At 43.6% G+C, this 14,342-nt stretch overlaps 1 protein-coding gene across 2 annotated transcripts; it reads left to right on the forward strand.

Annotated features, from left to right (window-relative positions):
* The first annotated feature begins 2,282 nt into the window (after positions 1–2,282).
* On the forward strand, positions 2,283–13,349 carry LOC136700173 (protein lin-28 homolog A-like). Of its 2 annotated transcripts, XR_010803710.1 has the most exons (5): positions 2,283–2,309; positions 6,768–6,955; positions 9,931–10,106; positions 12,054–12,262; positions 12,398–13,349. XR_010803710.1 is itself a non-coding variant. In XM_066675443.1 (4 exons), exons 2-4 carry the CDS (start codon positions 6,878–6,880, stop codon positions 12,199–12,201), a joined length of 402 nt encoding a protein of 133 aa, XP_066531540.1. In that variant the 5' UTR covers positions 2,283–2,309; positions 6,768–6,877; the 3' UTR covers positions 12,202–13,349. The 2 variants fall into 2 exon arrangements, 1 of the variants encoding a protein (XP_066531540.1); XM_066675443.1 differs by having other exon boundaries at positions 12,054–13,349.
* The last annotated feature ends 993 nt before the right edge of the window (positions 13,350–14,342 follow it).

The raw sequence follows: 14,342 nt of genomic DNA on the forward strand, positions 1-14,342 counted from the left end.
GCTAATAGATTTTTATTACGTAATAAAATTAACTGGAATTTCTCGCCGGTCTTTATCACATCCACTGTAATGTAAGGACATCTAGTGGCAACAGAGGACAGTGCTTTCCAAAAGACAGATATAGGCTCCTCATGTTGTGTTTTTAAGATGCCACAAGGGGGCAGTAACACGCTGTAAAAAATCTTTAAAAAGAGGGTTCTTCAAAGGTCTTTATCCAGACTTAAAAGAAATTTTTCTTCAAGGGTTCTTTAATAAAGGCAACAGTTCTGAATAAAACTATGTGTGGTTCAATGTTGTTTTTTATGCTGAAACTATGCTATGTATTGCTTTTTTTGAAAATGGTGCTAAATGGTACCAGAATTTGTTTTTCTATTGTGACACTTATGGAAATCGTAAAAATACTACAACTCTTTCTAATGCAGCATAGAACCATTTTCTACAAGGTGCTACATAGAACCATATACAGCACATTCTCCATCAATTCAAAAGAAACATTTCCATGCAAGTGGTTCTGTATAGAGCACATAGCTCTCTTCAGAACCATTACCTTTACTAAAGAACCCTTAAAGAACCCTTTTAAAGAGAGATTTTAAAGACAGTAAGTCAGCTTAGATCTACAGTTTCTGTACTGAACTGATTGTGTGGCTTCTATTGTTACAAGGACTAACATAACCTTGTTTGATGCTGCATAGAGCCATTATCATAAAGCTTTTACATATAGAACAAATATACAGCAAATTATTCATTAGTGTGAAGAACCATTTCATCATGCAAACAAATATTAAAGCACATAGATGGTTCTGTATAGAACTCTAGATGGTTCTAGATTCTAGATAGTCTAGATACAATCTTTATACAGGAAGCCTTAAAGAACCATGTTTCAGAGTGTAGATCTCAAATTACTCTAGATACCAACAATAAAAGAGTATTACTTTGGAAAAGAAATAAATGAATGAATGAATGAATACAGAGGAAGATCCCAGCAAACAAGCATTTACTAAAAAAAGTGTTGACCACATTCACATTGTCTCTGTACAATCATTAATTAATTCATTCATTGTCTGTCACCCTTATCCAGTTCAGGGTGGCAGTGGGTCCGGAGCCTACTCGGAATCATTGGGCAAGTTTGTGACTCGAGTTCTCGTTCTATATGAGACTTAAGCTGCTCCAGAGTCCGTTTTCACCGTCGTCTGATTCTCCTCTTCAGGATGACCACAGTGGACAGATGCGGACACCGGCTGGTCATGCTCACGTACTCCATGTCTCTGAAGAAACGCTGCTGTGAGTCCTGGCATCGTCCTGCTGAAATAACCATGGACTCCCAGGGAAAAGCTATTATTTTAAGGCCAGCATAAAGACTGTTCTCCACTTATTCTCACTGCTGTAAGATGGGTTCCACTCAGGACTGAGGACCTGGAACCTCTAGATGGTGTTGTACAAAAATAGGAGTAGAACTGTTCTAGGTGCTGAAGCTGTATTTTTATGGAAGGCTCTCATGAGTATAGCAAGAACAATGTGTGTGTGTGTGTGTGTGTGAGTGAGTGAGAGAGAGAGAGAGAGAGAGAGAGAGAGAGAGAGAGAGAGCACTTTAAAGAGTTTTAAATTGAACAGCATGAAATGCTTCCAGAAGTTGAACTGATGAATAAAAAAATTAGACAATTAAAGCCATAATAAAAAGGTCAATTGTATTCTGAGGTCTTATACAAAAGTGTGACCACAGTAATGGCATTACTGACTTTAACAGAGGGACAATAAGAAAGCAATAGGTTCTTAATAGAGGTCATTTTACTGGTGACATGTGTGGTGGAAAATTAGGACAGAAATAAGAAAGCTGAGTCTCTGGGTCGGCATCAAATAAAAGAGCAATTTATTATCTTGAGAGAGAAATGCTGCGCGCAACACTATTTTCACCTCTCTCCTGCATTTCTAACACCTTTCCAGACGTGCCCTGTGCATCCCCCCTTACCCCTTTGGTCTCAGTTATCTCCCCTCTGTGGTCTGGAGACAAAGGGAGTTGATTGAACTGAAGGTGTCGATATGCTGTTATTTGAAACACACACACACACATAAGTCTGCTGTCTCACGCAGAGAATTAGGAATAAAACAATTTCAGTTTACACAAGCATGCGTGGTCACTGCTGATTAAAAATATCTCTGTTGATTATGAATCATTTCTATAAACAAATTTCCATCACACATATGAAGTGTGATTTTCCACCTTGTTCAAATAGCCAGCAACATGTCAATTCAGGAAGAGACAAATGGAGAGTAGAGATTAGGAACTCCTCGTTAACAAGCTGCCATTTCCGGTAAGTGATACGCAGTGACCAGGCAGTAATCCCAGCTCACTCACCACCGGCTCCCTATAGAAACGCCGGTCATTTCTTTCTCCTGTTTGCTGGTCGCTCTGTGAGTAAAGCCCTTTTTGTAACTCTCCACCGCAGCAGGTGTCTGCTGAGTGAGTCAGAATAAGGGTTGCCATGTCTAGCAAAACTCTCCAGCCCAAAATGTGGTTAAAACAAACCCAATCTGACATAAATTAAAAGAAAGTCATGATGCAAAATGGGCAACACTTTAAAATAAGGGTACATTAATTAACAGTACTTAAGACAGTAGCATGGATTAATGCACGATAGAAACAAGAACTAGCATATTGTATTAACCTTAGCACATTGTATTATCCTAAAGTAATGCTAGTTAATGCTAGACCATATTTCTTATCATCACTTAAAGGAGACATTAAGGATTTTAATCAAAAACCCTGTGTATAAAGCTCTGAGCCTGTCTCCTCTCCATGTGCTGCTCTGCAGTCGGTTTGCGCTGGAAACCGCTCTAATGTGTTTTTACGAAGCATCAGTGTCTGTAAATGGGTAAAAAAACAAAGTGCTAGGCTTTCTCTCTCTCTGCTCACAGCAGAGAAACACGATCTAGAGGTTTTTAGACAACGGAGAGACTCCAAACGCTGAAAAGCACCAACCAGAATGAGGATGTTGCTCTATTCCTGCTCCATAGGGGGGTAACACTGACTTATTTTTGCTGTTTCAGATCACTTAAGGTGGAAATGTCTCAAAAACTCAGAAGATGGCTAACTGCATTAGCGATAGCACTACAAAACTAAACAGCTCGAGTTACACATGAGTTTCTGTGGGAATTCAAACAGTGAATAAACACTTACAGATGAGTTATATTTCAGCCGCGTACAATTAAGAGTTCGAGTTCCCTCAAACACACCGTTCCACCTTAAGAGACGTTTAGCTTAGAATTGTAGACATTCCCTTTTATGATTAATTATTGCTTATTATATTATACATGCTTATTATTGTTTTAAGTATGATTAAAATGCCATTATTGTAAAATGTTACATAAAATTATACATGTTCTTCTGAAGGTTCCAATCTTTAAATAAAAGCAGATGTAAATATAGCGTTTTATATTGTATATGAAATAGCAAGTCCACAGGGGTGAGGGTATGAGTGACACGGTCTACGAGTGTGTGTGTGATTTCCTGTCCAGGATGTGTTCCTGCCTTGTGTTCAGTCACCCCTGACCAGGGTGAAGCAGTAACAGGAGATGACTGAATGAAATAAATATATCATATTAAAGAAATTGTCACATTCCTCCCATTTCTCCCTTTCCTTTTTTCTTCCAAACCAGCTTAATTATGCACTAAAACCACAGACCTGGCAACCCCAGCCTCAGAAACCCGAATCCACTCTGAGTCAGTGATTAATAACAAGCAGGAATCAGCATGAATTATTCATTACAAAGTGAGATGTGAGCTTCAGACCTGAGCTGAGGTGGTTTCTCATTCAAATTATTCATGTTTGACACCTTAAATGGATCAGCAGGTACATACTGGATAACTGGATACTTTATGGATAACGATTCTTAATTTACAAATATTCCATCAGAATGTTGTTAATAATAAGTAATTTAGTTATTTTCACCACAATACAAATCAGAATTTGGAAAAAAATTATCATTGCACCTGTTTAGAGATATTAAGTCATTTCTGAGAATGCAAGGCTTTTTTTCTAATTATTAAGTTTTTTTTATTCTGATATTTAATTTTTTTAAATAACACATCATTATTCAGATAATCAGAACATTTTTAGAGAGAACTGTATTGTATTTACATCAAATCAGTTATTTGTAATCATTCATGGTTTACCATTTAAGGTGGCAGAGTAAAAATGTGGCAGAGTTTAAGGTGGAACGGAAGGGGAGATGCAAGGCTTTATGCTGAATTATGAATGAATCCTATTTTCTGATAAAGATGTGTCTGTTTTCTGACTCATACACACACACAGCTCAGTATAAAAGATCCTCCTTCACACTGAAGAGAGACAGAATGAATGAGGAATGAATGAACGTGGAGGAACTCCTTTCAGCTCGGGGGAGTGCGGGAGAATTGAGTGACTCTTGGGTAAGGAATCAGCCACAAGATTAAAACCACTGCCAGGTGAAGTGAATAAATCTAATGAACTGGTTTCAGCGCCCCCTGTCGAGGTGGAGGGGTGGTGGTGAGTTCTCAGTGTGTTCTGACCCGGTTCAATCAGAGCAGAGTTAACTCTTTCAGCGGTGTGTGTTGTGACCTGGTTCTATCAGAGTGGAGTTAACTCTTTCAGAGGTGGGTGTTCTGACCCGGTTCTATCAGAGCGGAGTTAACTTTTTCAGCTGTGTGTGTTCTGACCTGGTTCTATCAGAGCAGAGTTAACTCTTTCAGTGGTGTGTGTTCTGACCCGGTTCTATCTGAGTGGGGTTAACTCTTTCAGCTGTGTGTGTTCTGACCCGGTTCAATCAGAGCAGAGATAACACTTTCAGCGGTGTGTGTTCTGACCTGGTTCTATCAGAGCGGAGTTAACTCTTTCAGCGGTGTGTGTTCTGACCCGGTTCAATCAGAGCAGAGTTAACTCTTTCAGCGGTGTGTGTTCTGACCTGGTTCTTTCAGAGCGGAGTTAACTCTTTCAGCTGTGTGTGTTCTGACCCGGTTCTATCAGAGCGGAGTTAACTCTATCAGCGGTGTGTGTTCTGACCCGGTTCAATCAGAGTGGAGTTAACTCTTTCAGCTGTGTGTGTTCTGACCCGGTTCAATCAGAGCAGAGTTAACTCTTTCAGCTGTGTGTGTTCTGGCCCGGTTCTATCAGAGCGGAGTTAACTCTATCAGTGGTGTGTGTTCTGACCCGGTTCAATCAGAGTGGAGTTAACTCTTTCAGCTGTGTGTGTTCTGACCCGGTTCAATCAGAGCAGAGTTAACTCTTTCAGCTGTGTGTGTTCTGACCCGGTTCTATCAGAGCGGAGTTAACTCTATCAGCGGTGTGTGTTCTGACCCGGTTCAATCAGAGTGGAGTTAACTCTTTCAGCTGTGTGTGTTCTGACCCGGTTCAATCAGAGCAGAGTTAACTCTTTCAGCTGTGTGTGTTCTGACCCGGTTCTATCAGAGCATAGTTAACTCTTTCAGCTGTGTGTGTTCTGACCTGGTTCTATCAGAGCGGAGTTAACTCTTTCAGCAATGTGTATTCTGACCCGGTTCAATCAGAGTAGAGTTAACTCTTTCAGCTGTGCGTGTTCTGACCCGGTTTCAGAGACTGACTAAAACATTACAACCATCACAATGTGGCCTTTATTAAAGTCCAGATCCTTTAGGTCACTCCTGGGATGTTTTTGGTCGGTGGACTGTTCTCAGTCCAGCAGTGACACTGAGCGTACAAAACTCCAGCAGCACTGCTGTGTCTGATCCGCTCACAACACCACCCCCCACCACCCAAATCACCCCAGCCCTGTGAGGGTGCTGACCACTGAAGAACAAAGTATGCAGAGCCACAGCGGGACAACAGAGTGACCTGTGTGTTCAGTGGAGCTGAGAGAATGGACACTGCTTTATCAGCTTTGGGAGGACAAAGAGTTGGTGGTCTTGCCCTGAGGGTCTCCAAAGGTTCCCCTGGTATGTAGAGGGTGGGGGGTAGGTGGGGATGGGGGGGTGTAGTGGGGAGTGGAGGGTGGGCCTGGTTTTCTTCTCTCCCTCATTGTCTCAGTCAGGTTTTGGGGGGATGCTTTAGGAGAGGGTTTCTCAGAGACGTTTGAAGCCGCTGCAGTTCTGCTGTTGCTCTGTTCGGTGATGGACTGGAGGGTCTTTGGGGCATTTTTGGGGGGTATTTGTTCGGACAGAGGGTCTCTAGTTGTGCGCGAGGATCTGAGGGGTCTCTGAGGAGCGTGAGGTTTGAAGCTTGCGGTGAGGAACATGGTGGAACTGGGGTCAGCTGGAGGTGAGCTGAAGTAAAAATTTCTAAAATATTGTGAGAAGGAAGGAACTCGTTTTAAAAATGTGTTGATATTGTTTTGGATTCCAGTTTTGTTCCTGTTTTGGGGAATGTTTGGGAATGCTGGGAATGCTGCAGTGTGTGCAGTTTAACTTAAAGCAAACTGAGAGACATTTTAAAGAATTATTAAGCTTTACTTAAAATTGAATTAAAAACACTCCATTTAATCCTTGCACAACACTAAATTAACAGTATTTATAAATATATATTTATTGATTATTACGGTAGTATTTAATTGGTTTAGACTTTTATTGCTTTGTTAATTATCCACCAGCAACACACACACACACACACACACAGAGAGAGAGAGAGAGCGAGAGAGAAAGAGAGGCACGCACACAGCACACGCCACACTCATGCTCTCCAATTCATCAGCTTCATCACTCTCTCTCTTTCTCTCTCTCTCTCTCTCTCTCTCTCTCTCTCTCTCTCTCTCTCTGTGTTCAGGAGGTAGCGCGCGAGCTGACGGAGGGGACGGGGCAAGTTCTGATGAAGGCTCTGACTCGGACACGCGTGCGCTCCACGGCAGTGGGGTGTGTAAGTGGTTTAATGCGAGGATGGGCTTCGGGTTCATCTCCATGAGCCACAGAGAGGGGTCCACTCTTCAGCCCCCCGAGGATGTGTTCGTCCATCAGGTGACACACTCGCACACTCACACTCACACACACTCACTCACACACACACACACACACACACACACTCACAGACACTCACTTTCTCTCTCTCTCTCTCTCTCTCTCTCTCTCTCTCTCTCTCTCTCTCTCTCTCTCTCACACACACACACACACACACACACAGTCTTTAGGCTCAGTTCCTGGTGGCCAGGTTTAATCCCAATGTTTGGGCTCCATTCCTGGTTTAATCACAGGATTTATGCTTTATTTCTGGTTTAATCCCAGTGTTTGGGTTCTATTCCTGGTTTAATCCCAGGATTTAGGCCTTGTTCCTGGTTTAATTCTAGTATCAGGCTCTATTCCTGGTTTAATCCCAGTGTTTAGGCTCTATTCCTGGTTTAATCCCAGTGTTTGGGCTCTATTCCTGGTTTAATCCCAGGCTTTACACTCTATTCTTGCTTTAATCCCAGTGTTTGGGCTCTATTCCTGGTTTAATCCCAGTGTTTGGGCTCTATTCCTGGTTTAATCCCAGTGTTTGGGATTGTTTCTGATGTCCCTGCTGCTGTGGGTCAGTGCGCTGGACGTTCACTGAGCCATTGGTTACCTCTCAGTGGAAAGCAGTGTAAATGTCCGCCGCTGTTGAAAAGCTGGTGCTTTTTTGGAGAATGTCTTTGGATGTTTGGGGGATGTTTATTGATAAGTACCAATGAAAACCTGGTCAGTTTACCACTCCCACAGCTCCCCCTAAAATGTCTCAGTTGTCGTCTCTAACCCCGTCTCTAAGGGGAACAGTGGGCTTTGGAAACCACAAGAATGGCGGCGGTAACGTTAAGCGCTGTTTACTCATGGCGTATTGGCGTGTTGTTGTTGTTGTTGTTGTTGTTATTTGGGACTGAACACAGATCAGTAGAGTTTGTTCCTTCCTTGTTGCAGCGTCCAGCTCTCGCTGGATTCTTTCGTCGGCCACCGATCCAAGGAGCGTTTGAACATCTTCAAAAGGCTGGGGTGGGGGTGGGGGGGGTGGCAGGGAGGAGGAGAGGAAGGAGGGATGGGGTGGTTCTTTGGAGGGAAAAGGAGATGCCTTGTTAGCTGAACTCATTCATAAAAAAGTCCTGTGTAGTAAAAGAGGAGGGGCAGTGGTGGAGAAGGTCAGAGGATGAAGGGATGAAGGGATGGGGGGATAGTTTCCAGGAAAACTCAGTGGGGGTGGGGAAAGAGGAATGTGGATGTTGTCAGGATTGAATTCCTTTCCCACTGCCTTCACTTCAAAAGCAGTGGTGGTGGTGGTGGTGTGTGTGTGTGTTTTAACCCTTCCTACCACTAAGAGGGGCAAGGGTTAAGCCTAAAGGAATCTGATGACCGTAAAGTGGCCCACCACAAACTTCCCACTTTAAATGGTTAGCATTCAGACGTGGGGTTACCTTGTGGATCTGAGGAGATTTTGTTTGACGTAGAACCTGATTGATGCAGGTCATGAGGCTGGTTCTGGTACTGATTCATGTTTGTTATCAACAGATTATTGGTCAATTCCAATAATTCTGCAGGTTGCTAGAATGACCCTGATTAATCATCTAACCGATATATTGTTCAGGCCCTAATTTGTAGCTCTCATATAAAACTAATCCTGGTATTTACAGCAGTCTTCTTCTTGTTTCTACACTCACTGTCCACTAAACACACAGGAGCACTTTGTAGTTCTACACTTACAGACTGTAGTCCAAATGTTGCTCTGCATACTTTACTACCCCCCTCTCCCCCTGTTCCTCAGCGCTCAGGACCCCCACAGAGCAGGTGTGATGTGGTGGTGGATCATTCTCAGCGCTGCAGTGACACTGACGTGGTGGTGATGTGTTAGTGTGTGTTTTGCTGGTGCAAGTGGATCAGACACAGCAGTGCTGCTGGAGTTTTTAAACCCTGTGTCCACTCACTGTTCACTCTGTGAGACGCTCCTCCTCATTGGTCCACCTTGGAGATGTAAAGTAGCTCATCTGTCGCTGCACATCAAATCAAAACAAATCAAATGTATTTGTATAGCGCCTTTTACAACTGACGTTGTCACAAAGCAGATTCACAGTTTCAGAACAGAACATTTAAATCAAGGCCCAATGCGAGCAAGCCGAAGGCGACAGTGGCAAGGAAAAACTCCCTCGAGGCTGGAGGAAGAAACCTTGGGAGAAACCAAGACTCACAAAGGGGACTCACCCAGCACAACACACATTAACACACCACCACCACGTCAGTGTCACTGCAGCGCTGAGAATGATCCACCACCACATCACACCTGCTCTGTGGGGGTCCTGAGCCAGGACTGAGGCCTCTACTGATGTCACTGTGTGTGTTTGTTAAACAGAGTTTGTTGGTGTTGGGTTTTGAGGTGAATCCCCTCCATAGTCCTTTCCCATTCTTTTAAAGCAGCTATCTGAGGAATGCACACTTCCCCCTCTTTCAGCACCTTTTCTATTAAATAATAATGAGCTGCTCGTTGTTCACCCCAACCCCGAGCACACAGCAGTGTGGAGCGAGGAGCAGAAGCTCTGGTTTTTAGTTGCTTTCGTTCGGTTCTCTTTCTTCTCCGTTTTTACTCAGTGCTCTTATTTCTCCGCGCTCCTTGTGTCTGTTTTGCTGCATTTAACATCGTCTTTGCACTCTCGCACAAACGTGGGTCCAGTGCTGTGATTGGACAGATTCAGACGAGGGGGCAGGGCCAGGAAAGTCTCTGCACTTGACATCAGAAGCAGAGCAGAATCAGAGCGGCTGATGAGCGTGATTTTTGACTCAGGCAGCGCACCGAAAAATGACTGGGGTCTTGTTTCACAGTGTGTGGGTTGGTGGACACACACTAATGTGTAAATGAAGGTGGAGTGTGACCTATTGGAGGACAGTGTGTATGTAAAGGAATTTCTTCCTTCTGTCCAAAACAACATGACCACAACCCTAAGTCTTTGTCCACCGTGCGTCTGTCTTTATGCGTCATCTCTGTTTCCTTTTTCTCACAGAGCAAGCTGCACATGGCTGGTTTCCGAAGTCTGAAAGAGGGGGAGCCAGTGGAGTTCACCTTTAAACGATCCTCAAAAGGTCTGGAGTCTGTAAGAGTGACTGGTCCTGGGGGGGCACCGTGTGTTGGCAGCGAGAAACGACCCAATGGAGCCCTGAAGAAAAACTCAGGAAATCGGTCAGTACAAAGATGAATGGACCCAACTGATTGTCTGTTCATTTATCATTCATTCATTCATTCATTTGTTCATTCATTCATGCACTGTCTGTAATCACCCATCAGGACGCTTAATTACATTTACAGAACACAGTTGGACTATGGAGAACACACACTAGAGCTAGTGATTAACAGTGGAGTTGAGTCAGGGGCATCTAAGTATGTGAGTGTGTGAAACTGTTCACATGTGTGAGTGTGCGAGTGAGTGATAGGGTGAGCGTGTGAAACTCTTCACAGGTATGAGTGAGTGATAGGGTGAGTGTATGAAACTGTCCACAGGTGTAAGTGTGTGAGTGAGTGAATGGGTGAGTGTGTGATGCCCACAGGTGTCCACAGGTGTGAGTGAGTGAATGGGTGAGTGTGTGAGTGAGTGAATGGGTGAGTCTGTGAAACTGTCCACAGGTGTGAGTGTGTGAGTGAGTGAATGGGTGAGTGTGTGAAACTGTCCACAGGTGTGAGTGAGTGAATGGATGAGTGTGTGAAACTGTCCACAGGTGTAAGTGTGTGAGTGAGTGAATGGGTGAGTGTGTGATGCCCTGTCCAGGGTGTGTTCCTGCCTCGTGTCCAGTGATCCTGGGTCGGCTCTGATGAAAGAATGAATGTCATTAATTGTTTAAAGCCCTGCCGTTTTTGGAGGAGACTCTTCTAGAACTCTTTCTGGCGTAGAGTGGAGTGGTTGCCCGAGTTGGGAATCGAACCCCAGTCGGCCATGTAAAGAGCCACTACACTGCACAGTCCTGTTTGTTGTTGCATATCTGTGTGTGTGTGTGTGTGTGTGTGTGTGTTGACACTGCTGTTGTTGTGAGAGAGTGAATGAGGATGAGGGTGGCATCCTGAGGGAGGTCCCGTCTCCATGGTAATGCTGCGGGGGGCGGGGCAGTGGAGAGCAGGGGTTAGTGGTCAAAGGCCACACTGCTGTATTGAAACAAAGGGTCAAAGAGAACACAACCCCTCCTCCAACACACACACACACACACACACACACACCCACACACACACTCCTTGTGTTTATTGATCTGTGAGTGTGTGTGTATATGTGTGTGTGTGTGTGCTTGTCCTCTCTCTCTCTGACTCTTTCTGTGAGTGTGTGTGTATTTATGTGTGTGTGTCCTCATTTTCCCTAGGTGTTTGTGTTAGATCTCTCTCTCTCTCTCTCTCTGTGTGTGTGTGTGTGTGTGAGTCTAGTAGTAGTTATGGATGAAGACTCCACAAAGTAAATGGATGTCTATGAAAAGTCCCCACAATGCAGGAAAACAAACTAATCTGAATTTTAATACCATTTTATTCAGTGTTTAGAAATGCAAAGTGGGTCAAAGAGGCACTATATTTGATAGGATGACTTTCACCACATTCAGTGACCTTGAAAGCTTAACAGCAACACTGCCACCTAGTGTGGGTCTTATTTTAACTCTTGAAGACAGCGTTCATGATTTTAATAAAAGAAACCCTGTGTATAAAGCTCTGAGTGTGTCTCCTCTCCATGTGCTGCTCTGCAGTCGGTTTGCTCTGGAAACCGCTCTAATGTGTTCACGAAGCCCCAGTGTCTGTAAATGGGTAAAAAAAAGTGTCTGGGTCCAGTGCTAGGATTTCGCTCTCTTCTCACTTCTTACTAACACACATTGCTCCACTATAAAAGATGCAACAAAATCAACACTTCAGCTTGCTGAATGAAGATTCAGCACTCCACAGAACTCAATTTCATTGCTCTGAAGCCTAATGGTGTTGCGTGTGGTTATTCCCCTCTGGCAGACTCTTGACATTGGGCATGGTGACCTCCGATTCATTTATCGGCTCCAGAGCATTTTGTACTTCTCTTTTCTACAGAGCTTATACACACTGAATCTTTGTGAACTGTAGTAATATCATGTATAAACATGTATATTAATCTTTTGTCCACATTTTTTCCAGCTGCTACAACTGTGGAGGACGGGAACACCACGCTAAAGAGTGCCAACTGCCCCCTCAGCCCAAAAAGTGCCATATCTGCCAAAGCACAAGTCACATGGTGGCCAGCTGTCCAATCAGAGCACAGCATTCGTCTCCGGGGTCGCTGTGAAAGACCACCTCTCTGAGCCAGACCCTGGAGAACCTAGGAGACTGAAAATCTGGACCGGATGGTAAAAATAGAGTTTTTTATAGGGAAATGAAACCAGAACAAATGCCATGGTAACAGTGGTGCGCTGCTATTGGAAAATGCTCAGGTTCTTCTTTTAATTTTGTTTATATTTGTATTCTTATTTTTTTACCAACAGCGTAAATGAATGTCCTCTCAGTCAGTGTGAACTGAGAGATCTCCTCAGCGTCCTCCTTTCTTAACGTGACCTTCTATAAAACCCCTGACCACTGTTTTTTGAAACAGCAACCTGTCATTTTATTCACCCAAAGGGATCAAACAATATTAATGAACGCAGTTATTTTCTATTCCTTCTATTCCTTATTCCTATGTTATGAATCTAAGATTGTAATCTTTGCTCATGGATGGACCTCAGTTAACGGACATCAGTCTCACAGACTGAGACTCTAGATCTGTGAGATACACATGAGACATGAGAATCTACACCACAGTGTGATGCAATGAAAAAAGCACCATTCAGTCTCAGAAAATAGAAGCGGTTCAGTTCAGGACACTGACAGTTACTTTCATGTTTTGTCTCAGGGAACTCTAGACGCACAAGTTTGCTTTAAATCATGGGTTTTCTAAGGAAGCTGATTCTGAAGCCCCTTTCACATATGCACAGTAATTTTACTGGGAGGAGCTTTGTGTGTGAATGCGAATGTCAGTGACAGTTGTATTGGATATTACCCAGCCATGCAGGTAATGTCTGAGTGACCCCTGTGTGAACCATGTCTGACACCGAAAATCTCCGGCTGCGCACCACAGGTGTGTATGGATAACTCCTTTCAAGCCCACCTGGCTGGAGCTCTGAACTTAGCACAGGTTTTACACCCTCCCTTTTCACCCAAGCTTGGGATTGGCCCCAGGAGCGCACAGTTGCCACCCCCATGGGTCTGTAGTAGACACTGACCTCTGCACTGAACAGTGAGGTTGGAACCCAGGCCCCTGTGGCTCCGGAGCCGTGCGTCAACTGAGTTTGTGAATCAGAGGGTGAAAGATGTTAACATACACTCTTAAACATGATGGTTCTAAATAGTCCTGTAGTAAAGAAAATTGTTCTCTATAGAACCCTGAACACTTCTGTGTGATTAAAGGGTTCTTTGATCATGAAGGGGTTCTTCAGGTTGATGGAGAATGTGCTGTAGAATGTTATATGCAGCACCTTTTAGAAAAGGGTTCTATACAGCACCAAAAAAGTTTTTATATCGGTACAATGTCAAGTGTTTTACAGCAGAGGAATCACTTTTGGTGCCGTAGAACCCTTCTCTAAAAGGTGCTGTATAGAACCATCTACAGCACATTCTCCATCAACCTGAAGAACACCGTCATGATCAAAGAACACTTTAATTGTGCAAAAGTTTATTCAGTTGTTCAGGGTTCTATATAGAGTCATTTTCTTTAGTAAAGGACCCTGTTAGAACGTTCATTTTTAAGTATGTATGGCAGCGTCACTGATACAAATACAGTTCCACAAACTGAAAGAGACTGTAATTATGGTCTTTGTGATACGAGGTGTTTACTGTGTCTCTGTTGTCTTTCTTGGTGTATTAGACTTTATGGAATTGGGGGAATGGTTGGGGGTGGGGTGGGGGGAGGGTTGTTATTTGTTTGTATTTTTAAACTCGTCTGAAAAGAACAAGGCCTAAACCTTGTGCTGAATCTATACAAGTCTACCTCAGGATGTATTTAGTGGACAATGGCATGAGTCTGGCCTCATTAGGCCTCTCTGAAACAGGGCAATGTCCATCTAAATGTGTGTGTGTGTGTGTGAGTTTTATTTTTTTTTTTTTATTAAAATGAAAATAGCCAAAACACCGTACTCCATAACAGTTGAATTCCACTAATTTCTGAATGTTACTCAGAAGCTAAAACTGATGGAGAAATTCTTGGTCTGAATTGTTCACAATGGTGGTGAAAAGTTGAGCAGGTTATAGACCTATAGAGTCATGTCGACATTATGCCCCTATAAGGCCTGAGCAGATTTGTCTATGGGTGACTGTCTGTAAGGAGTGTGGTGTGTTCTCCCTGTGTCTGCGTGGGTTTCCTCCGGGTGACTGTCTGTGAGGAGTGTGGTGTGTTCT

Source organism: Hoplias malabaricus, chromosome 6, assembly GCF_029633855.1.
Source record: "Hoplias malabaricus isolate fHopMal1 chromosome 6, fHopMal1.hap1, whole genome shotgun sequence".
NCBI classification, from domain to species: domain Eukaryota; kingdom Metazoa; phylum Chordata; class Actinopteri; order Characiformes; family Erythrinidae; genus Hoplias; species Hoplias malabaricus.